Genomic DNA, 27,275 nt, shown 5'->3' with positions numbered 1-27,275 from the left:
ACCTTGGAATGGCAGCCATGCCCATCAATGCATCAAGCACTATCCAGATTACTGTAATCCACTAGCATCCAATAGCATCCTGCTAGGTATGCTTTTGTCCAAGTTGTTGACTAAAATGCTAAGAATACCATCCCAAGTATCAAACCTAAAGGAACATTATTTAGACTCAGAACAGCAGACTACCACTTTTTTCCCCCACCCACTGGAAGGTATTCTATTCCGATAGTACTAGATATGGCATAATATAATAAACTGTTGTAGAATCACAAAAGGAAAGGATGGGAAGGAAGCTACTGGGTTAAGATAGTGAAAAAAAAAAAGAGGAAAAGATGCCTCAAGGATGGTTGAAACTGGGATCTGGCAGCTCTCACAGGGAAAGAACTGAGGTCATGAGGCAAGCTAAAGGTTTTAGCAGACATAATCAAGTAACAGATGCATATATGTTGGCACATGTACAAAATACATTATGTCTTGTTGTATCTTCGAACAGTTCATGTCTACTTCTTACAAGGAGAAACACTGAAGTTGTTTTTATAGAATGTTAATCCCAGAAGAGAAAGAATGTTAATCCAAAAGAAGATGAATTTTGCTATAAGTAATTTGAAAATCCTAATTTCATTCTGCCACTGTTGTTTGGTGTCTATCAAACTGAGGTCAGGACATTCTCGTGGTAAATTCCAAACCTTCACTTTTTGTCCTCATAGCACTGTTGGCAAGATCCTGAAAGATCCCTACTGAATTGAAATGATGCTCTGCTGCGTGATTTTTGAGCCTGAAGTGTGAATTCCATAGTTTGCATGAACTACCTACATCTTTCTGCTGCCAGCTCTGCTCTTACATGCCAGGGCACATCAATCCCAACTAGCAACATCCTGAATATTAGTCTATGGTCTATTCTGAACTCAGCAAAAACACTGTACAAAAATACATGATGACTCCCCAGTATCCACAAAACTTCCTATTGGACTGAAAAGACAAAAATTTAATTGTCCAATTGCTGTCAAGGAAAAAATAAACAAATTCTACAGATATACAACGTAAGAGCAATAAACATTTACTTTTTTAGGATCATTAGGCTTCTGTTTCTCAATCATAAAAGACTAATAAACATTTCATCATCATAAAATTTGTATAATTTAAAAAAAATCTGTTAATTACAAAGATTAAAACCCACTTTTGTTCCTTCCTTATTTATTCTGGAAAATATATTCCATTCCTAAAATATACTGAAGTGCTTACTTCTGCTGGTGACCTTAAGAGCTTAATACCTGCCCATACACAGCCTTAGGAAGTTCTGAATACTCATCCAAAGAAGATTTTAATTTTGGAAAATTATGTTTAAGAAGATAATGTTGCTCAACTAAAATGTTCTCTTGAGGGTAAAAGAAAATAAAGCAAAACAAAACCCATCAGTGAAAAATTTTCCTTAATGTCTGAACTGCTGACCAGTGTTACTGGTTACACTGTATTTGAAGAGATATGAACTTCTGCTTCAGCATGTTGACTGTCCCATACCACCAGAAGATCTAGCAGTACCTGCTTATTGACATTTGCAGCGTGAGATTTTTCACTGGGTTACTGAAGCAATTTTCCATTAACACGCTTTTTTGAATTTAGTTGATGCCAGCTCCAGGACGTAGAGAATAGTTGCAATGTTAGAGAAGTTTCTCCAAATAACAAAGAAGCAAAGCTTATTACTTTTAATCTTTGAAGGATTATGCATGATATGATACAGTTATGATCATTAAAGTTTAAGACTGAAGGGAATAAAGTTTAATTAACCAAATTCCTGCTTTCTCAAGAAAAATGGATATAGAGGGATGATAAAAACCCACCTTCCTGTAACAACAGGATTCATATAGTAATCTACCAACATTTCCTCCTGAAAATAAAACAAATTCTACATGAGCTTCTGAAGCAAAATACTGTTCCTGAAATTATCTGTAAAATAGTACAAAAACAAAACAAAGTAAAATTGCATGGCTGTAGGAACCCAGAGTGCAGAGAATATTTCTCTGCCTATTTTGAAGGGTTTTACCCCCGGGACAACACTGGTTTTGACCTTCGTCCTTGGAGAACACTGCCCACTATCTGGGAAGAATTAGAATCTACACTGGTGTAAACTAGGCGATAGAATACTACGTAAGATTGTCACAGGGTGAAAAATTTAGAGGTTTTGGGTTTGTTACTGTAGTAAATAGATAAAAACAAAAAACATCAAAATGGAGGATTGTTGTTGTTCTCCAAACCTTCTTCTTCTTCTTCTACTACTCCATATTCTGCAGTAAAAGTAGTTTGGGATGATTGGACAAAGAATTTCGCAGTTCCTGGCTGTGTTACTAGATAATTGGTAGAAAAGTAAAAATAATGTACATTTTTAGTAACCATTGGTTAATTTACCTTTAAAAGGCTGTGTAATCTTGATAATTCGGCTTTCTCCTGCATTCTCTGCTCTGTGCTGTGTCTGGGTCATGCTAGTGGCTCTATTTCTCTGATAAGACTTAATAAACAGCTACCAAGAAGCAGCGAAGGCTGGGAGCCCCGTTTGTCTCTCAAACTCCTGGCAAGGACTTTAAAGACTCTCTCCCATCAGGAGAGGCTTAATTACGGTGTGGTCAGTATCAATGGCCAATATACTAGGTTTGCAGACTCAAAAAATTTCAGGAAATTTAAACAGATGTCACAACATCTTGCTTAAATCAGTCTGCACAGCACTGGACAATGTATTACTCGAGAAGAGTATTGGTAAGATAGGCATATATTTTTTGCAACCGAAAAGGTTGAGACAGTTCACCAACTGTCAGAATGGTAGTAGCAGGACAAAAAAATACCATATTAGGAGAAATATTTTAATGCAAATTTTTGGACCACTTTTCCATGATTCTTTACTGCCTCCTTTTCATACTTCTAAATAGTATGTAATATTCTGGTCAGTTTGTTATTATTTTGAAAAACAGAACAGTTCTTCAACCTTGATGTTCTCTTAAATGGTTAAGCAGCACCACAAGCCTCAAAAAGGATTTAATTAAATAAGCATTTTAGGATTGACTCTACCTATAAAAAAGTTTGAGCTTTAACAAGGAAACTGAAATATCCTCAGCTGTTCCTAAGTTCTGTTTATATTCTAGGCAGATTATAAAAGTATATGTATGACAGGTTTTTTCTCTAATTATAATATACACCAGAAGTATGCTGTTCTTGAGATTCTCTGAAAAGAATAATTTAACCAGTTTTATAATCACAAAATGAAGAACTGATGAGAGTTAAGTCGCCTATAAGTTTTAAAAACAAATTCAAAATGCTGTTGGTTTTTTTACACATTTTCTTTTGCACATTTGGAAGAGAGAGAAAGTGACTTTATAACTCTATTCATTTCAGTAAAGGGGCATGTATTTCACATGAAGTAACAAAAATTCCTACCTTGATGGACTGACTGTAAGGTCCTATGCTGGCAGGGGCCCAGTGGGAAATGCTCTGTACATGCATGACCAGCTTTTCATCATGTACTACATCATCCGTTGCCATATCATACTTATGTGCAAGGCAGTCAATGCAAAACAGCACTCCATCAGGTAACAGCGTTTCCACACATACTCTGAAAACAGGTGATAATTATTTTTTTCAAACAGAAGTTCACTTGCACCGACTTTCAACATTTATTTTCTGGTTTTTTTTTGTCTGGACACTATCTTAGGAAATTTTGCCAGGATCATATAGCTAAAGTTAGGGTATCGCAATAACCTGCTAGCATTAACACTGTTATCTCTTCAAAGACACTGCTGGCTCACAGACAGCTTCTTGTCCACCAGGACTCCCAGGTCCTTTGCAGAGCTGCTTCCCAGCACTTCAGTCTCCAGCCTGTGCTGGTCCATGGGGTTATTCCTCCCCAGGTGCAGGACTCTGCACTTGCCTTTGCTGAATTTCAGAAGGATCTTCTCTGCCCATCTCTCCACTCTGCAGAGGTTCTTCTGCAGGGCTGCACAGCCCTCTGGGGTATCAGCTACTCCTCCCAGCTGGGTGTCACCAGTGAACTTGCTGAGGAGGGATCTGCACCTTCATCCAAGTCATTGATGAATAAATTAAACAATACTGGGCCAAATATTGAACCTTGGGGCACACTGTTAGTGACAGGTCTCCAACTAGAACCTGTGCCCCTCATTGTAACCCTCTGGGATCTGCCATTCAGGCAGTTCTCAATCCACGTCTGTCCACTCATCCAGTCCACACTTCCTGAGTTTGCCTATGTGAGAGACAGTGTCAAAGTTTTCCAAAAAGGAGCAGCTAACAGTTCCTTCACAACCTTCTCACAGGTTATCTGTAATACTAGCATATTTTTCTGCTATACTTTAAGTTGCATGACAGATACACTAATATGACAGGACTCAAAATCTACTTAAGCATTCATTTATAAAGTTCACTTTTGTTTCCTCCAAGGAAGACTGAGTGCCTTGATGAACAGACAGATGTGTGTTGCACGTGGCCAGTTAAAAAGCAGGGGGGTTGAGGGTCTATGTGGGGAAATCAACATTTCAAATCCTGAAAAATAATTGTATTTGCAGTCCATGCATAAAAAAGTAATTTAGCTCCCAGTAGGAATCCAACAAAAAATTACTTGTTCTCTTTACATATCATGTAACATAGCTTTATAAAATTCTTCTCATCTTGCTTATTTCTTCTAAGAAAACTACTTTTCTCCCCACCTCTCACATGTAAATATAGTACTTTTTCCTCATTACCATCATCATAAGCATGGATGAATGGATTTTCTGCTTGGGCTGGTAAATTTTCAAGACAATTTTGCAAATTTATTGCAGATCTACACCCAAGTCAGTGCTTCCAGCATACTGCTTTTGAGAACTTCCACAACCAGGCCTCTGTACATAATGCAGTGATGCAACCATGCAAACTGCTGTATAACATTTCTTCGGGGCAAAATGCAACATAAACAAATATGCAACAAACTGTGGAAAGGGGCCTGAAGATCCTGGTCAATGGCAAGTTGAATCTGAGTCAGCAGTGCCCTGGCAGCCAGGAGGGCCAACACTGTCGTGGGGTTCATCAGGCACAGCATCCCCAGCCAGGCAAGGGAGGGGATTGTCCTGCTCTGCTCTGCACTGGGGCGGCCTCGCCTCAAGTGCTGGGGGCAGTTTTGGGTGCCACAATATAAGATATAAAGCATTAAAGAAAGAGAGTCCGATGGAGGGCCATGAGGATGGTGAAGGGCCTGGAGGGGAAGCCATATGAGGAGCAGCTGAGGTCACTTGGTCTGTTTAGCCTGGAGAAGAGGAGGCTGAGGGGAGACCTCACTGCAGTTACAGCTTCCTCTTGAGGGGAAGAGGAGGGGCAGGCACTGATCTCTTCACTTTGGTGACCAGTGACAGGACCTAAGGGAGTGGCCTGAAGTTGTGTCAGGGGAGGTTTAGCTTGGATATTAGGAAAAGGTTCTTCACCCAGAGGGTGTTTGGGCACTGGAAGAGGCTCTCCAGGGCAGTGGTCACATCACCAGCCTGATAGAGTTCAAGAAGCATTTGGACAATGCTCTCAGGCACAGGGTGTGACTCTCAACGTGTCCTGTGCAGGGACACAAGCTAGACTTTGATGATCTTTGTGGGTCCCTTCCTACTCAGGATATCCTATGATGCTCTGAAAACTGTTTGCTCCATAAAAATAAAACTAAAAAAACATTTTCCCACAACTTTCTAATCTTTCCACCTTGTTATCTTACTGATGGAAGGCTATGTAGCTGGCTATGTGAATGTGGAGGCCTAAAACATGCAGGCATAAGAAATGAAAGATAAATCAGGAGAAGCTGAGTATTACAAAGAGAACCTGACATATAGAAATGGAGAATAATTTTGTGTAGTTTACAACTGGGATTAGATCCCTCCTCTGAAGGCACACACAGCCGACACTCCCATTTCTCTGTGATTTAATAATCCTGGTCTACAGTCACCATCTCAAAGAAATTTCTCTCTGCTTTCTTTGGCTCTGACACCCAGGCAGTGTAGTGGAATGTCAGTCTATGATGATTATCTTAACAATGTCTTTGAACTATTTGTCTTGCTACACTTAATATTCACACGCCTCTATTACACTTCATATTCTGTAATAAGAGTATAAAATACAGTATTTTTCATTAGAAAATTGCTGAACAGTTGGTTTTAAAAATATGAAGAAGACAAGAGGTATGACCACAGGGTTGACCCTGCTTTCAGAGCAGGGTTGGACTAGATGACCTCCAGAGGTCCCTTACAACCTGTATTAACCTATGAGTCAAGTGAAATTTTTCAAGCTATATCAGTTCTGCATTCTCAGCATATTATCTCAGATGCATAAAAAATTACTGAAAGAAATTACAAATTACTGTAAAAAGAAATAAGCCATTTTGATGAATGCAATAAAAAATACAAAAAAAATTAGTTTTAACACACAATTAAATAAAAACAACAACTCATGGGCTAGGTGTTTTTTATCACACCCAAACAACACCGGAATCACATACTGCCCACCCAAAACACCAAGCAGTTTCATTGTATCAGATGTAGACTTGGATGCAACATAGAAGATTCTGTACAACAGATATTGAAAAAACTATGCTTTGTGGATCTATGAATAAAAGTGTTATTATCAGTATAATTTCTTTTCATACTTGAATTCTTACTGAACATGGAAGTGCAGCTAAGCTATCCATTAACTGTGATTATCTGAGGGAAACACAAACATTAAGAACAACCACATTGGATCGAGCCAAAGATCTATCTAATCCAGCATTTGTCTTCAACCAGAGCCAAGTGCATATAGGCAGGGGAAGAAAAGAAACAGCCTAAATATATATTAGTACAGTTTTGAAATAACTGTCAGTATCTCATGATGTGAATCTCAAGCAACTGCTCAGATAACAATTTTGCTTTTGTATTTAACAAAATAAATAGAACAAGGTGAGTTTTATTTGTCACAAAGACCTAGAAGGTTCCAGACCTCATCACTTTTAGGAAGACTTGATATTGGTAGTAAGGCTTCAGTAATGCTTTTGACACTTTTTCCTGTAACACACTCATAGAGAAGTTGTTGATGCATGGGCTGGATGTGCAGAGAGTGAGGTGAAGTAAAAACTGGCTGAACAGCCAGGCTCAGTGGGTGGGATCAGTGCCACAAAGTCTCACAGGTGAACAACCAGGAGCCTATACTGGGTCCACTCCTGTTCAACATCTTCATTCATAATCTGCATGATGGGGCAGAGTGTATACTTGCCAAGTTGCCATCCACATGAATATTGACACGATGAAGAAACAGGCACACAGGAACTTCATGAAGTTCAGCAAGAAGAAGCTGCAATTCCCACACCTGGGGAAGGAACAAACCCAAGGTCCACTATATTCTGTGGGGGCAAAAGCAGCTTTACAGAGAAGGACTGGAGGTTCCTGATGGACACCAGCTTGAACATGAGCCAACAATGTGCCCTTGTGGCAAAGAGGGTTGCATTCAGAGAATCACTGCCAACAGGTCAAGGGATGCAAACAAAAAAGAAAAGCAAATAAAATCCCAGCAATACAAACAGCTGTCAGTTCAATCAAGTCAAAAAGAACTAAGACTTGAAAGCCATTTATTATCCTTCTGTAAGTCCATATCGATCGGGGGGCATTTGTAAACTCTATGGCATATATTAAAGCAGGAATTTCTAACCCTAGTGTTTTGGAGCAGCTGTGATGTTAATACTCCAAAAGGCAGAAAAAGTCGTCTTTTGTGATTCACAAACATTTGGTAAGATGCTTCACATATATGAAAACAATAATTCAGTGTATTACAGTGCATATATACTATATGCAGTATATAGCAATATACTATAGCAGTAGTCTAATCCTACCTTGCTGGTGGACACAAACCAAATTCTGTCCCATAAACTGAGTTTATAACACTGAAATCTTTCATGCTCTTCATATATAGATGAACCAAAATAATATCCTTCAGTTTCAATCCCTCTGAAGTCAAATTAGCTGCAGGATAAAAAATATATAGCTGTTAAAGACAGAGTATTTTAAATGTCTGTAGAAAGACAGCATAGGCATCATAGGCATCCTGGTTTTGTTCAGCAAAACCAACTGGTAATAACCGAACTGTTGTCTAAACATGACTGAAGATTTTGCAATATACTACCTTTCCCCACTTAATACCTATTTTTTTCATTACATTCTTTCTCATATTAGTTTTCCAAATAGAAGCAGACTACAAAATAAATTTTATCCACTCTGAGCAGCAGTGAATTCTTGCCCCATGAAAACACATCATGCATTCATGCATGTAGATATCTAATAGTCCAAATTACTTGTATCCATAAGTTTGATTACCTTGTGGGGGGCTCGGGGTGGGGTGCTCATTCTATGACAGATAGTAACCTACAAAGGACTTTGAATCGCAAAAATACAGAACTGGAAGGGACAACAGCTGTCTTAAAGGAAAAGATCAAGTACTTATACGCTATTCCAGAGGGATGCTTGTCTAAGCTGTTTTTAAAAACTCTCACTGCAATAATAATCTCTGCATAAACAAACAGTTATAAATGGCAAGACAGACAATAGGAAACAGAAGTGGCCACAGGAGAAATGAAGGAAAGATGAGAGCAGAGGAAAGCTCAAGCAGACAGCTAAAGAAGAGATACTGAGAAGTCAAGATCTTCTGAATGTGTATGCATAGAATATTCCAGTCACAGAGCTCAGAGAGAATGTATTACTCTTACATAGTCAATCACGTAACAAGACATGTGATCAGCTCTGCAGTGTGTCTCTTTTGTAGCTTATGAGCAATAGAAATTATTTGAAGACAAAATCTTCTCTGTATATAGAACATATATAATAAGAGAGTACTCTGCGACCTAATTTAAGTAAAACATATAAAGCTCTTCTCAGTGTAATTTTGGGGATCTTGCCCTTTAATGTTACAGTGTGTACATGTATGTACTTATATATTTGTTTTCCAGTTGAGAAGTACAAAGGTATATAGACAATCTCTGAAGGTTGTTGCCTTAATGAGAAACATAGTTTTTGCGTAAAACTTTTCAGTGCTTTAAAAGACAGTTAAGGATTTTGCACACTTTCATAAAGATTAGTTTGGTCACACCAATACTGAATTTTGTTCTAAATGTCTTAGCTTTACTTAGTCATACTGCCAATAACAATGGCAATATGAAGAGGGGAACTCTCACTTAGAGAAAAAAAAGTGTGCACAAGTGATGTAAGAGGTTATACAGCAGTTGACATAGAACTTCTATGAAATCACAATACATGTCCAGAAATATTAACTGATGAATTAGCAAGCAATGGCAATTCTGTATGGAAATAGAAATGTATTTGAAAGCTACCTGATAGTAATCACTAGGTCAGTACCAGCTGTTACATCATCAGTTAAGGAGGAAACAAGAACAATTCTCAAATTTCCAGCCAGCACTTCAGTCAAGAAGAAAGGCCTGCAGTTAAAAGTTCTGTAGCATTATATTAAATACCGGAGGGGGAAAAAAACCTCAACCAACTGATAACATACATCTGCACACACAGACATCTCCACGCTAAATTTAAAATATATGAGCCAACAAACTAACTGTAATTTGTGGACAGAGTAAGCTAAAGGCAGTGATTTGGGTAAATTCATAATTTCTACCTCTACTTAAAAAAAAATTTCCTAAGTAAAAGTACTATCCCTTTTTCCCCTGCATGAATTAGAGGAACAGTGGTAAGTAACTTTCCTCCCATTTACAATCAAAATAAAATTGACTCCCAAAGCACTCTCTCTAGTAGAAAAGCATGCATGACGAATGGGTAAGCAACCCACCACTTGGGCTCTTCACAACTTCTGTTTTTCAGGGAAAGACTCTTTCATGGCCTATCTCCTGGATATACAGGGAAACCTCACAGCCTTTCTGTTGAAGTTCAAGCAATTCATGGTTTGTAATCATTTCTAGAATATGATCAGGCGAGACTCACCATTACTTAAGCAGAACTGCCCCAAAAGGTTACACTGACTGAAATACAGCTTTTTGATTGATTTTGGTTGGTTGGTTTTCACTTTGTTGGGGGGGGTTTTGTTTGTTTTCTATAAAGGAGTTATCCAGAATCCCTAGCCGAGCACCACAAAATACAGTACCCAAACTGTCTACAGGAAGTGGCATTTAAGAACTTTAGACTAAGTTTTAACGTAATAAAAATCCACAGTTTCCTTCAAGCTTATGAAACTTTGACGTGGTACAACTACACTAGAGCTGCTTTATATTATATAAAGCACAGTGATCTTTGTCATCTTCCGATCATATCTAAAAAATGTTTAACATGAGAGTTTAAGAAAATAAATGTATAAACAGCAATATACTTCATTCCCTCCCATTCTTGGCTTCACAGAATTCCACCCATTCTACTGAATGTTTCATAGCATCTAGTAATAAATTTTCATTTCCAAATCCTTTTCTCAGCACCCATTCACTTTAGAGGTGATTAAATCAGTTAACCCAGCAAAAAGTTTAAAAGTACTGTGCTTATTCCATTCTCACCCCAGTGAAGCTGAACTGCTGTATAGATTCTAAATATGCTTTCAGAAGAAGCCGGGTGCTCATTTGCAGATTAAGTTCTCAGAAACAAATTGTTTCTTTTGTCGTGACAGAACCATAATTCATTCAGCTTCCACACCCACATCCAAAAACAGAATAACTAAAAGAAACATGACAACTGACATTTTCTGCAAAGGATCAGAAAATTACTTTTTTTTTTCCTTTACATCGTACAGGTAATGCAAGTAATCTGCTGAAAGCAATAGGCTACTGCACTAGTCAGACACAACCTTTTCTGGCAGATGCTAAGGCAAAATTACATAATGTTTGTACAAGCAAACTTCCATTCAAATATAATGAGAAAAAAATAAAAGACTGCACAACCCTCTTGCTTCACTTTATAGATTATGTGCAGATTTACACTGAAATCTATTGCCTTTTTTAGTAGAAGTCTGATCATCTCCACCTTGCTGATTTCCAACCAATCAAAAACTAGCTTAATGACCTTTTACCAAGTATAACTTTGCTTCTGAAAAAAATTCTAGGGTTTCTTTATCATCCTCAGCTGCACATGCAAAAAAATAAGCTATGATAGGACAATATCTCATGCAAATTCATAAACAAGAATATGACTTTACCCATTTAGATACTTATAATTATTTCTATTTTTGCGAATGAGAAGAAGCCTGTACAAACATACTTTACTTAAACTTCAGAAGGAAAAATACAAAACCAAAACACGAACACTTTATTTTGTATGTCAGAATCTTGTAAGGAATCTGGATTTCATGATTGCCAAGATAGCAATTTTGTCTTTACATTAGGAATATAAATGAGATTTACTGCTACTGACCTAATCCTAGATGCCAAAATGTACAACAGCTTTCTAGAAAACTTAATTTAAAATTATGGAAGCTACAAAAGTGTTTTAGCAAGTGGACAGCATATGTAGCACACATACATACTCACACACACAGTACATATTTCAAGAATGCTATTAAGTGAGCAAGTACTGTGGAAATACTGTTTTAACAGTGATATGAGCACCATCCTGGCTTTCCAGGGTCTTCAAAGCCAGTCAAATTACGTGTTAAATATTAAAGCTGGCAGTCTTGATATCGAAGACTCCAATCAAATGCAAAATAAGATGGCAAACCAACATAACACCACACGATAAATACAGATTCCTCCTTAAGACCATATTAGAAACACAATGAATGACAGCAGATAATGTATTAACTGAACAAAGCACCTCTGAGAGAAGAAAATGCTTCCCGTGCTGCATCTTGAGCATTTTTGTCCTTTGATGGAAGGAAGTGGGCAGTGATACCTGAAAACCACTGGTAACCACTCAGGGATTTTCCTGAATTTTCAAATGTTTTAGCTATCGGAAATGAAGAACAGAACTATGATTATAATATGAAAGGTTTCAGATTAACCAATGATACATTTTAAATTGTTTAAAGAAGAAAAACTTTGACAGAAAAGAAAACCACAAACTGTAAAAACGTATTCAGAAATATTTACAAACAGATATAAAAGTATGTGTTCTGGTAGCAAAGCTCCCAAACGCTAGTTGACAAATCCTCCTCCAACGCTGCCTTCACAAAATATGCATGCAAGTACCATGTTAGCTAAGAATTTCAGTACTTTTTTTCCTCCTTTCCATTTTTGCTGACCTTTTATAGTTTCTTGACCTGTTTGGTTACAGACTTGGCATAAGATGTGACACTGAAAAGCTAAAATTTTCAAAAGTATTCAAATGACATAGAAACAGATTTTCAGACTTGTATACCAAATTTTACTGGAAGTTAGGTGCTTAACCTGGTTCTGATAATCTTTGCAAATGCATAAAATGTTCAGAGATTTTTAAAGCCCACCAGGCACTTATCCATATTCAAGAAATACCAAATACCTAAATACTATTCAATACCCAAACACCATTCGCTGTGAAACTTAGTTTTCAGGAAGTTTACCTGTCTACACATGTCGTGTAACAGAAATGTGGTATTTCCAGGAGGAGGAAAAGGGAAAGGAAGAGGGAGAGAAAGAAAGAAAAAAAAAAAGTTATCTCCTGTAAACTACCTTGAAATGCTTCACTACTACAGATCTATTGCTTTTTATCACAAAAACGCATTCTAGTAGGATCTCTTTTTTCAGACAAATTACTACAGGTCAAGCACCTTTTTTTTCAGGAGTATAGTAATTAACATATTTCTCCTGGCATGAAATAGACAATAGCTTTTTCTAATATTTTTTAGAACTGTGCAAAACTCACTGAAATCCAAAGAGCTATGTTTCAAAGTCTTCCAGATGATTGGAATATTTTTCTGTGGTTCATACTCTGCTGATGAAGGGAAAATATCGTCATCAGTGCAGCTTATCTCACAAGAACAGCTACTGACCACAAAAGTACCCGAAGATTCTTCCTGCTTGAGACAAACATTATAAAATAAGCAAGTAAACAGCATGCCAAGCAGTATGAAATCAGCACATTTTATCATTCAAATACATATTTAAGTTACAAAAAATACTATAACTCAACAGGTGCATATCTTAGAACAATTCATGAAAGAATAGCATTAGGATTTCCCATTAGAATGCAGAACTGGCAAAACATAATGTACTCCTGTTGACATATCAATTGGAAGAATAAAGCAGACTTAGTAACTAAGAAAGTAGATATGAAAAATGATGAGACCCAAGAATAAAGACAGAAAGAATACTATTATGAAGAAATGGTATCTCACAATTATATAGAAGACAACTATGTTTTCAAAAAAATAGTACAAGCTAAGTGAACAAAGGAACAAAAGCAAAAAATAATAATTTTATAATTAACATAGTCATTAAATACTTGAAATAGAGCAAAAGGTTAATAAGAAAGTTTTTAAACTTTTTGGAACAATGAATGAAGGCAGTCTATGTAAAAAAAAACCCTCTTTCTATTATCTCACAAAGACTATCCTTTCCACCAAATACTTTGGTGTGAGTTAACAGAAAAATGCATTTCCCAAGACCTATACATTGAAGTCATTTCTTCACAAGAAGGAAGGAAAATCATTCTTCCTTTCTTAGGACCAGGAAGAGAAAACTACCTGGTGTACCTTTTAAAGCAAAATACACAGGAAGAGTGCATACTGACCAGTCTTCAACAACTCTGTGCTCATTACATTTTCAACAATTCACATAATTACAGCATACTTTTTTTGTTGGTTTGCCTTTTAATTTTAGAGCATTCAGAAGCCTTACTCTCTTCCATCTGATTTTCCAATCAGCCTAATCTGCAGAGCATGTTGGCTTTTGGATCACTAGCCTGGGTAACACCACTTATCCATGTAAAAGTAATATGAATTATGACACAATTTACCTAGAAACCCTAATCAAACACCACTGCATGCTGTAATTCTGTCAATTCTTCCCAAAGATCTCAAATTTCATGTGGTGTCTAAACTATGCATTTTACTGCAGTCTTCTTAAATACTAAATTCAGAAAAATTATAAATCCAAATAAAGCAAGATAAAAAGTTGACAAAATATGAAACCTTTGGTAATCCTTAAATATGCATTAGAAACTGCTGAATATTCTTTTAGCTGTCAAATATGTGTTCCATGAAAAATATAATTAAAAAAGAATATTAACATTATATAGCCAAGTAATTTTTATTGTATTTAGTTTTACTGTATTTTTTTCTTTCCTTTGGAAAATAAAACATATCTTTTTGCAATTTTATAGTTTTCTCTTTTATTAACCACAAAAAAAGTTAGAAAAATATATGCAGAAGACTATAGTATGCATCAGAAATCTGTGATGTCTCAACTCTTACGTCAATATTTGACTTCACTGTAGTGAAAAAGGATCCAGTTAAGTTAAAGCAGTGTATTTGGAAATTTTAAGGAAAGGCTAAATTACAAAAAAGTGAGAGAATCACCTGTGAGAGGAAACACATTTCTGTTGACTCTAAAAGAGCTCACATGTAGTTTTATAAGCACTGTAAACACTAAATCTATTCTGTAAGAGGGGCTGATGTTCTTTGATTGGACCTCATTTTATTCACTCCTCCAAGAAAGACATGAATGTCAAGGCAATAATCTACTTTACATGCATCAATTGTATATCAGAGGTTAAAAGAAGTCAAGAAAATGTAACATAATAGCCCAGACAAAAACTGCAATTTAGCATAAACATGACATGCATTCCAACATTACAATAGACAAGCATCCAGCAGCATCTGTACCATTTCCCACTCCTTGAACTACAGCTTTGACTACTGCCATCAGTGGGTGCATTTTGCCATTCGCCAGAGGGATGCCTGATAGCCCCTGAGCTTCCAGGTATGACTTAAAAAATAAAGAAGCAGAAAGACAAATCTGTAATTGAAAAAGATCTTAAGATGGTTTAAGCTACAAGAACCAAGAAAATTAAATTGTTTTTAAAGTTTCTAATTTTTTCATCTACAAGATAGCACTTCATGGAAACATACAGACTGTATAGCAGCATCAAGTGCTAGAAGCGCTTGCTTCTTGCAAATTGTTGTTTTACTACATTAATTACTTTCACTGAGTAATTCGTAACATTTACCATGAAACAATCAATTTGCATTGTAGCAGAGACATTCAGGGGACTTCTAATGTAACACATGCAGAGTTTGCACCTCCTGGTCCTACCTCTCAAGAAAGCATGCACAGACATGGTGATGTAAATTATACCACTACAGTACTGCTTTGGGTGTTGTTTTTACATCACCTGGATTTTAACTTCACTATGCCATAAAAATCCATCTGTAGAAAAAAAAAAGTTAACTGGAAAGGAAAAAGTTCCAGCTTGCCAGTTTTTCACTCACTTTTATTAAGCTTTACATAATCACCTTTGAAGAGATCTAGAGCTACAGATATCTTCCAAGGCTGCTACTAAAGACCTGTAACTTCTCTCCATTCCCAACATGGAGGACCAAATATATATGCTCTGCAAGTGAACGTGAAAAGAGCACCTATTCCATTTTTATGCCACCAGTTAAAATGCTTTCATCTATGTTTTTAAACATGACTTCTGCAAGATGTGCTTCATAAAAAAATCATGGGTACGTAGTGAGCCTCACAGACTCTACCAAAACTGCTTTGGCAAAACATAGAGAACTCCCCTGTAGATTTGTAATTTGTTAAATATCCCAAACTGATGGCACACGAAATTTTCATATCATCCACAGTCACATCCCCTTTTCCTAAATAAGTCCGTACTTTATGAATAATTTAGCTTCTATTAATATTGCTTCACAGAGATAAATAAAATTATACATCTGTGTTTCCACACACACATAAAAACCTTGCAGTCAGTTGCAAAATTTTTGGGAATTATTGTGAAATGTCAGAAATCTCTTACAAGATGCAAAGTCTGTAAAAATAATTAGAGATGTCTGTTGATTTCAAAGGCTATGATACATCACAATGACCCATTCAAGGCTGACTCCCACAAGGCTCCAAAAACATTGATAATCAATCACTCTCCACAGCAGCACAGGTGCAGGCTACAGCAGAAGTATTAGGTGTGGAACCTGGCACTCGAAGAACTACAGGCTCAATGCCAGCCTAAGTAGAGCTGCCAGACTCTGTTTAGTAGCTTTATTCAAATCCATACAAATGTTGGTCTTCCATTCCTCTCAACAGAGAAAGTAATCTAAGAAGCTAAAACTTATAGACTGCCACAAACAGAGTAACTTTCCCTGAAAAATATTCTCATCACTTTAAAAAGAAAAAATCAAGCTTGCTATAATGACATTTTAATTAAATCTTACAGAACCTATTTTATCACATAACATTTTCATGTTACTTCACAGAAGCAATATATTTTCCCATTTGTTACACAGTTTCTCCCACACCCACTGTACATTGTGATACCAACCTAATTTTGGATCAGAGCCTGCATGCATGCATACACTTAACTATATTCACATAACTCATGTCATTGATGCAAGTGCGCTCAGAATGAAGTTAAGCAAATGCATGAGTGTTCCAAGATCCAAATTCTCCTGTTGAAAAAGCCTTGGAGCTAGGACTTTGACTGATATAGCTGAAATTCCATGCAGTGGTCTTTTACGAAAACAACAGATTGCCTTTTTAAAAAGCTTACATTCTCTGCTACAGAAACTGGTATAAAAACCTATCACAACACAATTCTAAAACTGATAACTCTCCCACTGAGCAGCAATGAGAATATAGTGGAGCAGTGAGCTCAGAAGACAAAAGATTATGATAATCTCTTTATTCTTTGTGAAGTACCTTGATAACAGAACTCCTTGAAATAAATGTAATGAGAGAGATCACATGCATCTTGCATTATTTTGAGGACAATATACAGACTCAGGAAAGAAAGTCCTTTACTCCAAAATACTTTCAAATAAAGTATCTTCATTATGAAAAGAGAACTAAAAACTATCTTTTCTCAGAGAACTGGATTCAATCTGCAATCAAAAAGGGTAGGAAAGAAAATCCTTTATTTATAATCTTAATGTTTGAAAACGTTTTGTGGTATTTGTGCACAAAAATGTTTTGTGGTATTTGTTATCAAGTTTTGAAAACAAAACTACAAGCATTATCTATATTCTTATGATGCGGAAGGGAAACTAAAGGTTGCCTAGGAGAAGTATTGTTCAATGATGACAAAGTATTCAAAAAATGCTACCCGCAATGCCACCAACAAAACATGTTTTGCAACTTGAAATTCTTTCCTATTTTCCCTGACATCACTGACAAAGTCTAATTCTACAGCTAAAGTTCTAAATGTAGAGTAACTAAAATAATTAGTAAGGAACTGGACAGACATAGGCTACAATGATAAATCATACACAACCTAGAGGACTGCACGCCTTTAGTACACATGGCACACAAATATCTCCCAAAAACCTTTTCTAAATGTGCAAGTGTACATGTTAGAGAACTCTGCAGGTGTTTTTAAAATCATCTCCAAAACGACCTGTACAATAGATCTCCTGCAACTTAATGGGGCAAAATGCTTGCACTTCTGACACATGTTCCAGCCACAAAGTCAAGATCTTTTACACACAAGAAAACACAGTATCAGTTTATGATAGGTAATATAATGCAACGGTCTATTACACGAAAAAGCAGCAGCAGGAAGGATTCCTGTATCTCTTACAGGCAAATGGGCTCCTTTCTTCTGCAAAGTGTAGAAAGAAAACTACATGGTTGCCACTAATTCTGGACTATTCAAACTTAAGGGGCTGCAGTTTCACATCTTGCATTATTTGATATGTGTGTGCTCCTACTCACTGGAAATAGGAAACAAAGTATCCATTATTAAATATGGGAAAGAGCAACTGTGAAAGCATGAACAACAGTTAGTATGTTCCCTACTGTCATCAGAAGTATGTTCCCATCAGCAGAAGCTCCAACATCTTCAATTTCTGTTTCTGATCTTTACAAAGCCAACACAATAAAGTAACAGAATACAGCAGAAAATAAAAGTTATTGCAAGTTTGTTGTGCTGACAAAGTAAAAAACATAGTTTTACAGTTGTATTTTTTGTAATTGAAAATACTCAGAATTTAATTTTTATTGAGTACAAAAGCCAATACACCTAATTCAAAGATTCTAGAATATGCTTCAGAAATTGTCTGCCACAAAAAAACCCCCATTCTACATTTTAAATGTATGAAGTGACTATCTTGGCAAAGTAAAATACTGATGAAACTAGGTATCTATATTATGGTGGTGGCCTTGTTTTTTACCCTGAAGAGGCATTCCCAAATTTTGAGCATTAGTGTTTTATTACCATTATTATTTATTCTTAATGTTTTTTGTAAAATGCCTACAAAAATTGTTTACAAAATTTTTAATAGTTTTAATAATAAAATATTATATTTATTTATCTCTTTAGCCTTCCCTGCATCACTATTTATGAAAGAAAAGTGGGTGTGTTTAAAAAAAGCTTCAATTGTTACGCAAAAAACATCTTGAAGTTGCACAGAAATATATTAAACCAGAACACTGAGTACAATGTTATGTTCCCCTAGGCACAAGGGCTCATTTTGCTGCCAGAAACAATCTAAACCAAATTTCTTGGCATGCTTTGTAGTCAAACATGAAGAGATTAAGCTAAAGAAAATACATTATAGAGGAGGAAAGACAGCAGAGACTAAGGTGCACTAGCTATAATTGCAAAATGATTTTAAAAGTAAATTCAAAGAATGTAAAATTAACACCTGTGGCAAATAACAAAGATAAAATGAATATACAATACAGTTAAAAATCTGTTTATCTCACAGCAGAAATGATAAGAAAACTGATGTCATAAAACTTATTAGAATTACACTTCACTGTGGAATCTATTAGTATTTTCTATAAAGTGCTTACAAAAGTGGCTACTTTTACACATTGTTCATAATGGTGTATTATTTTTCCCAATTTTCAGTAATCCCTTGAAAGCCTCAAACTAAAATTAGTTCTCCTTCTGAAGCAGTTTTTTCCTGCAGTACTTTATTATTATAGGATTGGCTTTTAAGTGCTGAATACTTACTGATACTTACATTTTTCTGCAGGCTTATAAGCACCAAATAGTGAGCAAAAATACAATACTACAGCCATATCAATCTTGAAGGCATGTCTTTATCATTATGCAGTTAAATGATGCTAAACAGTCATGGTCTGAAAGACTGACTGGTTCTCCATATTTATAACTTCTCAAAAAATAAGCTTATTTTATCATTACATAACCTATAGCCAAAAGATATTAATGCTTTTCCTCATGAGACAATCACTGCAAAAATGAGACTATTTTCCTTTTAAATATACAATACATTTGTTTATATACCAAAATTCAGGGCAAGCTGCTGCAAACCTTATACCTTGCAAAGTGTGACAGGTTTGTCTACAATGGATTGGAAATATGATTTACTACAACACTGCCTGAAACTGTGAGGCTTTAACCAAATCTAAAACATCTGCATAAGAAGGGGAAAAGAGCTACTGAACAGATAAAAGTAAAATCTTGATTCTTATATCAAATGTTATGCATTTTAATACGATTTTTCCCTGATTTATGTAAAGCTTTGTGGTTTTCATCTTCCCTAGCCTGTCACATTGAAGTGATGTATGGTACATTTTAGCATCAAGTTTGCCATAAGCAATAAAGTCAGTGCCCCCAAAGAAATATTAATATATTATCAGTCTTCTCCACCATGCCACATTCCCAAATTTTCCTTTATTCAGCCTATTTGGTTTTGCTTCACATAGTTAGTTGATATCCTTTTCACAGTCTCCCACACAAATATTTAATGTTTTATTTTTGAAAGAAATCCAAAATTAGAAATTGACAGGATGAAATACAATTTACTTTCCAAGGCAAGATAAGGCCATCATGGAAGAAAAACATTGAGGTATTTTATCTGTTTGGAACAATAAAATTAAAAAAAAAAGGAGGGGGAAGAGGGGAAGGCATGATCTATTGAAAGACATGCAGGAAATGTTGCTTAAGAGACATGAAATGTGAAATACCAATATAATAACGTTCTGTAACAACCTCTCCACTTCTATCATCAAAGTGCAGAAAGACATAGGGAGAGCTATAAAAAGATGACTGCAACAATAAAAGAAAGATCATGAGGCACTCTCTTCAACAAAATACTAATACTTGTATAGGCTCGGGAAAAAAAATAATTTTAACTGTAAAATAGTAAAATGAAAAACAGAAAATAGATGACAAATACAGAGAAAAATATTTTCTGTTTTGACCTTAGTTCTGCTCACATGACAGTATGCAACATCTAAACCATCAGAGTTCCTATTCCTGTTCTGCTCTTTCTAAAGAATCATAAGCCAATAGAATTAATCCCAATGAACTAATAATGATTCCTTTGAAATTTTTGATCAAGATAAATCTCCACATGATTCGATGTCCTTCATTAGATGTATCTTTCATATGGAAAAAACCAAACTCCAGAACATTCAAAAAGTCAAGCACTTATAGGTTAGCAAGTTTTTAAATCATCCACTTTACATCAGAAACATCAAAAAGAGACGCCACCTCCCACTAAATCAATACTGTTCATACAATTTCCTAATACAGCTGTGTTCTACAGTGCAGCTGCTCTACACAGGTTACACACGTGCTGGACTGAACAACATTGGCTGAGCACCTTGAGGTTTCAAGATGAAAAATGCCACACAAATATCCTACCTCCATTCATTCACTTGACACAAGGAAGCATTTGTGTCAGAACTTTCCTAAGGGTAAGTTCTGAAATTCAACTAAATACGTACACCGTTATTTGAATGCAACACCCACATGAGAATATGTAGGGTCACTCCAAATTGTGACAAAACAACATAACTAGAAAGCATGCACACAGCCTTAAAGGAAAACAACACTTGCAGCCTACTTGCCTTATTGTCCAGGTGCAATTTTAAAAAATGAAGGTAGGCCACAGGTGCGAATGCATCTGCTGAATGCACAACCACCTCAGCTGAATCTCTGAAATACAAAATTTTTATCATCAAATAGTATAGTACATAATTTCATATAGAGACAACACTTAGTCACTGTGTAACACAAGCTCACAGGTAGCTCCCTGAAAATCTATTAATTTCTTATCAATGTTTTCATATAAACTAAGAAAAAGTAGTTTGTTATATAAAATCATGTTGAACAATACCTTCAAGAATTTTCAATTTTAAAAAGGAATAAACTCTATTTCCTGTGTGAGCTGGCACAGGAGATGCAACAACAATCATAAAAGCACAGATGAAATGCAAAGAGTAAGCTTGCTCTCATTACCTCACCACCTGGGACCCCCGAAGCAGCGTTCAGGCAGGGCCACAAAAGAAGGGACACATGCACTGCAGAGACTTGGTCCATGCTAGAGCATCACCAAACCTGCTGGTCATCCCTGTATCTCCGGGATTTGCACAGGCACAGTATCCCACTGTGCTTTGAGCTTTCCAGCAGGCGGGCAGGAATCTCTAGCACGTTTGATAGGGCCCCTAAGAGTATCACAGGTCTATGTTATCTAAACACAGATGCTCTACTCATCCAACACACAAGGCCAAAAACAATTACTGCGATACATGTGGTTTTTGACACCTCAGCTGCAAGTCACTTTAATGAGCGTGTTTACAATCCTCCTTGCCAATCTTCCACTATTTTCCCACACTTACAGACCAATACTAAGAGAATTAGCTAGCTGTAGTCTATGAAAGCATAAACTACACTGTGCTTTAGATCCCAGAGATTAATATGTCAATCTTTAATTTTCATCAACAGGAGATTTTTCAAAAGTCCATTGTTTTGTTTAACGTTCCACGGATTAGTTTTTGAAGTATTAAAAACTTACAGTCTTGCCCACTGAGAAATTGACTGATTCAACCATCTTGCATCTGATAGTGAAGACTACTAGACACAACTTTTTAATGCCAAATGTGTTGGTAACAATGTTAAACTTCCTGTGTGCTGATTCAAATTAGTTAATTTTAGTTTTCATTTTTACAGACACAATCTGTCACACTTTGATTCACAAGAGGCAGTATCTGTCATATCCATCTGCACAATTTTACTACTTAAGAAAAAGGTAGCTCTAAGAAACAAACATCAGAAGGTGAGAAACTCAAAGAAAACATAAGAGAAATTCAGATGCAGTACAAGAAAATCTGAAAATTGTTGTAAGTAAGGCTAAGGACACACATAATTTTCCTGAAACCACAGCGCCCTTGTTACCTTCATAGTGTTCAGAGAGATGATATAGACAGATTTATAGTAATACCACATAAAACCAATGCAAACTCAAAGCAGTTGAAGCTTTGTCCAGATCCCAGTTCCTTAACAAAAGTGTAAAATTACCAGAAATATCTGTTCTATAAAATGCGTTTTGGGATTTAAAAATAACAAAACATCATACAATAAAGATAAAAACCTTTAACATAAGAAGATCCACTTCCTTTTAAGCAAAATTTTAAAGTATTTTGATAAATATGCCTCAGTTTCATTCTTGAGACTAATTATCAAGATTCTTTATGATTAAAATATTGTTTATATTTAAGATAGAAGATACCTTATACATAGTTCCTTAATATTAAAATTATTCTTTTCAAATGACCATGGTGTCTTCTAATTCTAACAGAAATAGGTAGAAAACAAGTCTTTAGCAAGAGGAATAAATTAAAAATAATAAAAAGCAGACACCAAGACTCCACTAGTACCTTCTACCAGGGTATCCTCAGCGTCTGAGTACATTTTCAAAAAAACATTTCAAACTTATTGTTCAAGTCCTACATGGGGGAAATCTAGTACCTTTTAGTGATGGATTAACTCCTCAAAACTAAATTAACAGAAAAGCATATATCAGAAAGAGAAAACCAAAAATTTAGAGTTATTAAATGTGTCTGTTTAAAGAATACCTACTAAATGTAAAAAAAAAATATTTAACTCCAAAGTAAAAAAGAAGCAGTCCTACTTGTATCCTGCATGTTCCAATTCACCAGTACAGCAGAGCAGATGCTAAGCTCATACCTATGTTAATGTTCAATAACTTTAGAAGTTTTGAGTACTTATTTGTTGTCCAAAAATTATTGCAAAGAGATCATAAGTATTTCTTCTCAGTATGAAGTGCAATCCTATGATATACAGCTAACACGTGGGTATTTGATGGAACCATAACAGATATGTTCAAGTTTAGTTTAAGATGCTAATATTTTTTAGGTGATGAGTAACATTAGGTTGATTATGCAATGCTGAAAATAGCATTAAAATATGTATAAAAATATATTTTCTGAAGTACTTCATTTACAGTCAGCCTCTTCAAACATACATTGTTATAACTGATAATATTTTCAGTCTTGTTCAATAGGAAATGCAAAAAAATAGGTGGAAAGCAGAGCAGTTCTGTTTATGTCCAATGAGTCGCCAATTAAAAAAACCAATGAAGTCCTGAACTGGACATGTCATATCCAGCTTGGGAAATAGTAAAAAAACCCCAACCAATTCAAAACACAGGAAAAGCAGAGATTAAAATGAAAAACAGTGATTTGAGAGACCCCGAAAATTATCTAAGGCCATTTCACACTAAAAGCCTGAATTTTGAGTAGGAACTTGACTATATAAGATGATTCATGTTTGATTGTAGTGGAAACACAGGAATTTTGTTAAGGAAATTTTCAGAAGACTGAAAAAAATGAAGAACAGTTGAAAAACTGTCTTAATCAGCTATTTGCTTTGAAATCAAAATCATCTGAACTCCCAAGACATCTAGAAAATATCCAATCATTTTAAAACACCCTGTAGCACTTTCACAGGACAAATACATCAAGTTAGAACAAGTCTGAGAGTACAATCAATGCTTCTCAGAACATGACTATTTTCTCATGTTCACGGAAATTAGAATTTTATAATTTTGCTTTTAACTCCAAACCTAGAATTACAAGCCTAAACACAGAGCTAATAGTAAGGTATATAAAGGAAAATTGTATTTCCCAAGTATTTCAAATGTGACAATTTACCCTCCAAAAGATCAAACTAATCTGTGTTCCATAAACAAATAGGCCTTTATCACAAGAGTAGATATTAGATGGTATTCATATAGATGAGAAATAGATCTTTAAAATTTCAAGAAATGTTGATCAATTGTACTTTAAATATCAGCATAAGGACAGGAAATGCTTGGTACATTTCAAACACTGAGAGTAAGAAAGCTGACAATTGGATTACAATAGTCTACCTGGGAAAACCAGATAAAACCCAATCGGACTCTTGTTTAATATTATGGTTGTAAGATTTTGCTTTCACTACTAGGTACTGTTTATTTTCAAATATGTTTCACTCAATCTGCCATGCTTCCTTTGTGAGGCACATTTTTTAATGAAGACAGAGAAGAATGGCAAGAATTCAACTTAACATTCAAAAGCAAAATGCGTCATACAGTCTTAAGCTAAAGAGACTCCCATGTCTCCATAGTAAGTAACATTCAAGGTTGTATTTTATTTTTTCCTGAGCCAGCACATTTCTTTAGTTTGCAAGGATATACCATAGAAACATATTTTGACAAGTTTAACAGGGCAAAAATCATTGACCAGTGTAAACACTACCTGCAAGTAGTGTTATAAATGAAAGGTGTATTAGATTTTTCTCCTGTTGTCTTAGGTTTATGTAGCAAGGTTTTGGTGTCAGGGGTTAGTGTTCAGAGGTGGTCTCTATGACAAGAGACCAAGGGATGCTTGCTGAGCTCATCAGCAACACTGGTGGTGTCTCAGTGATAACATATTTTGAAAATATGCTGCAACAGAAGTGAGAAAAACATGGTAGAAACAGCCCTGCAGACACCAAGGTCAGTGAAGAAGGAATGAGAGGAGGTGCTTCAACTGTCAGAACAGATTCTATGTAGCCTGTGGAAAAGACCATGGTGAAGCAGGTTGTTCCCCTGGAGGCCGGGAAGAACCACATCAGAGCAGATATACACACTGCAGTCTGTGCAGAAACCCACACAGAAGCAGTTTTTCTGACAGGACTGAGTCCCATGGAAGACCCATGAGTAGCAGTCTGTTCCTGAAGGACCATACCCCATGGAAAACATATGCACTGGAGCAGTTCTTGAAGAACTTGCCTGGTGGGAAGGACACACACTGTAACAGTTCATGAAGAACCCATGGAGAAGACCCAGGCTGGAGCAGGGGAAAAGTGTGGAAAAGAAGGGGGCAGCAAAGACACAGTGTTATGAACTGACCACAGTTTCATTCTCCATCCCCTTGCACTGTTCAGTGGGGAGGATGCAGAAAAGTCAGGAATGAGGAAGTGAAGTTAAGCCTGGGAAGAACAAGGTGAGGAGAGAAGGTGTATTTACTTCCCACTATACTAATTTTTTTTATTATTTAAATTTGTCAATAAATTAAATTCATTTTCCCCAAGTTGAATCTAGTTTCCCATGACAGTAATTGGTAAGCCATCACATTGTTCTTTTCTAGACCTACAAACCTTTTAATCTTATTTTCTCTCCCTGTCTTCCTAAAGAGGGAGAGAGAGAGGAGCTTGGTAGAAACCTGGCAGCTAGCCAAGGTTAATCCATCACACCTGTTTTGAAGGCAAAAGTATTCTTCAGTGTCTTCCTCAGAAACTTTTAACTCGGGAGATGTTTTGGACTTGTTCAGGAATTCAGAGATCTTGAAAATCCTGACAGGTTTTTAACCTCTAAGTTGGAATCCTTACAACTCCATTTAAGCTTTAAAAACTGCATCAGGATGTAGTCTTGCTTTAGGAATGGTACTCCCAAATTTAGTGCCCCCACTGAGACTCTCCAAAACCACACAGTGCTCTCATTCACTGACTTCCCTTACCCCTGTTTTCCTCTCCCCATGTGGTGGGAAGGAGTTGAGAATTGAGGCACAAAAGGCCAAGACCATGGGCTAAGACAAACTTACAGTGAGATAAGAAAATGAACAATAACAGCATAGTATCAATAACAAAAGAATACAAGAGTGAGTGATTCATATTCAAAAACACTCACCTAGAACCCTGCTACAATGAGCAATACAGATGGCTCCCCCTCTGCCACTTTTCTTCAACTGGAAGGAATGCTCTTCCCCTTCTCTCAGACAGAGAGAGAGAGAGTCCCTTCGCCTCAATCCTGCCAATGAGTGAGGTGGTATCAAAAACATTAGGATCCTTGGCCATGCTGCCTCCCAGCTATTGCAAAAAATTAAACCTGGCCTAGCCGGAACCAGGAGAGATGCATACCTGAACCACGGATATGTAAATATTTGGAAACTCTACTAGCAGAGTTAACATGATTACAAAGTCTGTTTAGATTCAGAGTATATGAAAAGCAAGAATAAAAAGTAGAAAAAAATTCATAACTTAGATAAAGACAAAGAAACTACACAATATTTTTCTTGTGAAGTTCATACAGTAATAGATTCCACATGCATGACCCCCTCAAAGAGTATGTCTTTATGACATGAATAGTATAAGAGATAAGCAGGGCTCATCAAGCCAGAGACACACAATGCCAGTGTAGCTATTCAGTTTCCATACCAGAAATCTATATTTAAAAATAGTTGAATAACTGTTTAAAAGTCCACTGTGCCGTATATTTACTATTAAATAACCACTGATTTAAATATTTGTCTTTTATGTATTTATTGGGCTTTTATTTTTAACTTTTATTATTTTGGAGTATTACCAAGAGATATAAAGACAACTCAGCCAGACCATCTCTGTTTCAGCTCTTCCTAGTCACTTGAACTGTAGTTATATCACTGATAGCCAGATATACATTTAGAATATATTATAATGTATTCCTACTTAAACTGCTCTTTGGTTGATCCCAAACCAAGGGCATAATCAACCAGTATTTGAGTGGATATCTGCCAGATTATCTGCCAATGCTTTAACCACTTTGTCTATTGATATTCTCCTCCCAAATGCCATGCAATGAAATGGAGCTAACAGTTCTTGGTTCTCTATTCCTTACAAGGACAGATCTCAGTCTTACGGAAAAGTGAAACAAACAGACTTGCACCATGAAAGCCTTAATCGTACCTATGTGCTCCAGAATCTGGACCTGCACTAAGATGACTGAGAATCAATCAGCAATACATGATTGCTGGTCTGTTTACTTGCTTCAGAAAAGGAACAGAACTCAAAATATCTCACCTGAAGCAAGCAGGCTTAGCTATTTAACAGGCTAATAAGAAACAACAAGACACAAATATTTTCCATAGCTCACTACACAGATTTCAGCAATTAATG

At 36.1% G+C, this 27,275-nt stretch overlaps 1 protein-coding gene across 1 annotated transcript in view; it reads right to left on the bottom strand.

The window, feature by feature from the left end:
* DPH6 (diphthamine biosynthesis 6) overlaps positions 1-27,275 on the bottom strand; it is a 200,085-nt gene that overhangs the window by 105,575 nt on the left and 67,235 nt on the right. Inside the window, exons 8-12 of the mRNA XM_082284129.1 lie at positions 20,926-21,017; positions 12,810-12,956; positions 11,784-11,915; positions 7,865-7,994; positions 3,421-3,595 (exon numbers count right to left, since the gene is read on the bottom strand). Coding sequence (XP_082140255.1) covers positions 3,421-3,595; positions 7,865-7,994; positions 11,784-11,915; positions 12,810-12,956; positions 20,926-21,017 — 676 coding nt within the window. The remainder of the gene's footprint in view (positions 1-3,420; positions 3,596-7,864; positions 7,995-11,783; positions 11,916-12,809; positions 12,957-20,925; positions 21,018-27,275) is intronic.

This window comes from Coloeus monedula (assembly GCF_965178545.1).
Source record: "Coloeus monedula genome assembly, chromosome: 6".
NCBI lineage: Eukaryota > Metazoa > Chordata > Aves > Passeriformes > Corvidae > Coloeus > Coloeus monedula.
The sequence above is the reverse complement of the archived record's forward strand: the minus strand, read 5'-3'. Positions and strand labels throughout refer to the sequence as shown.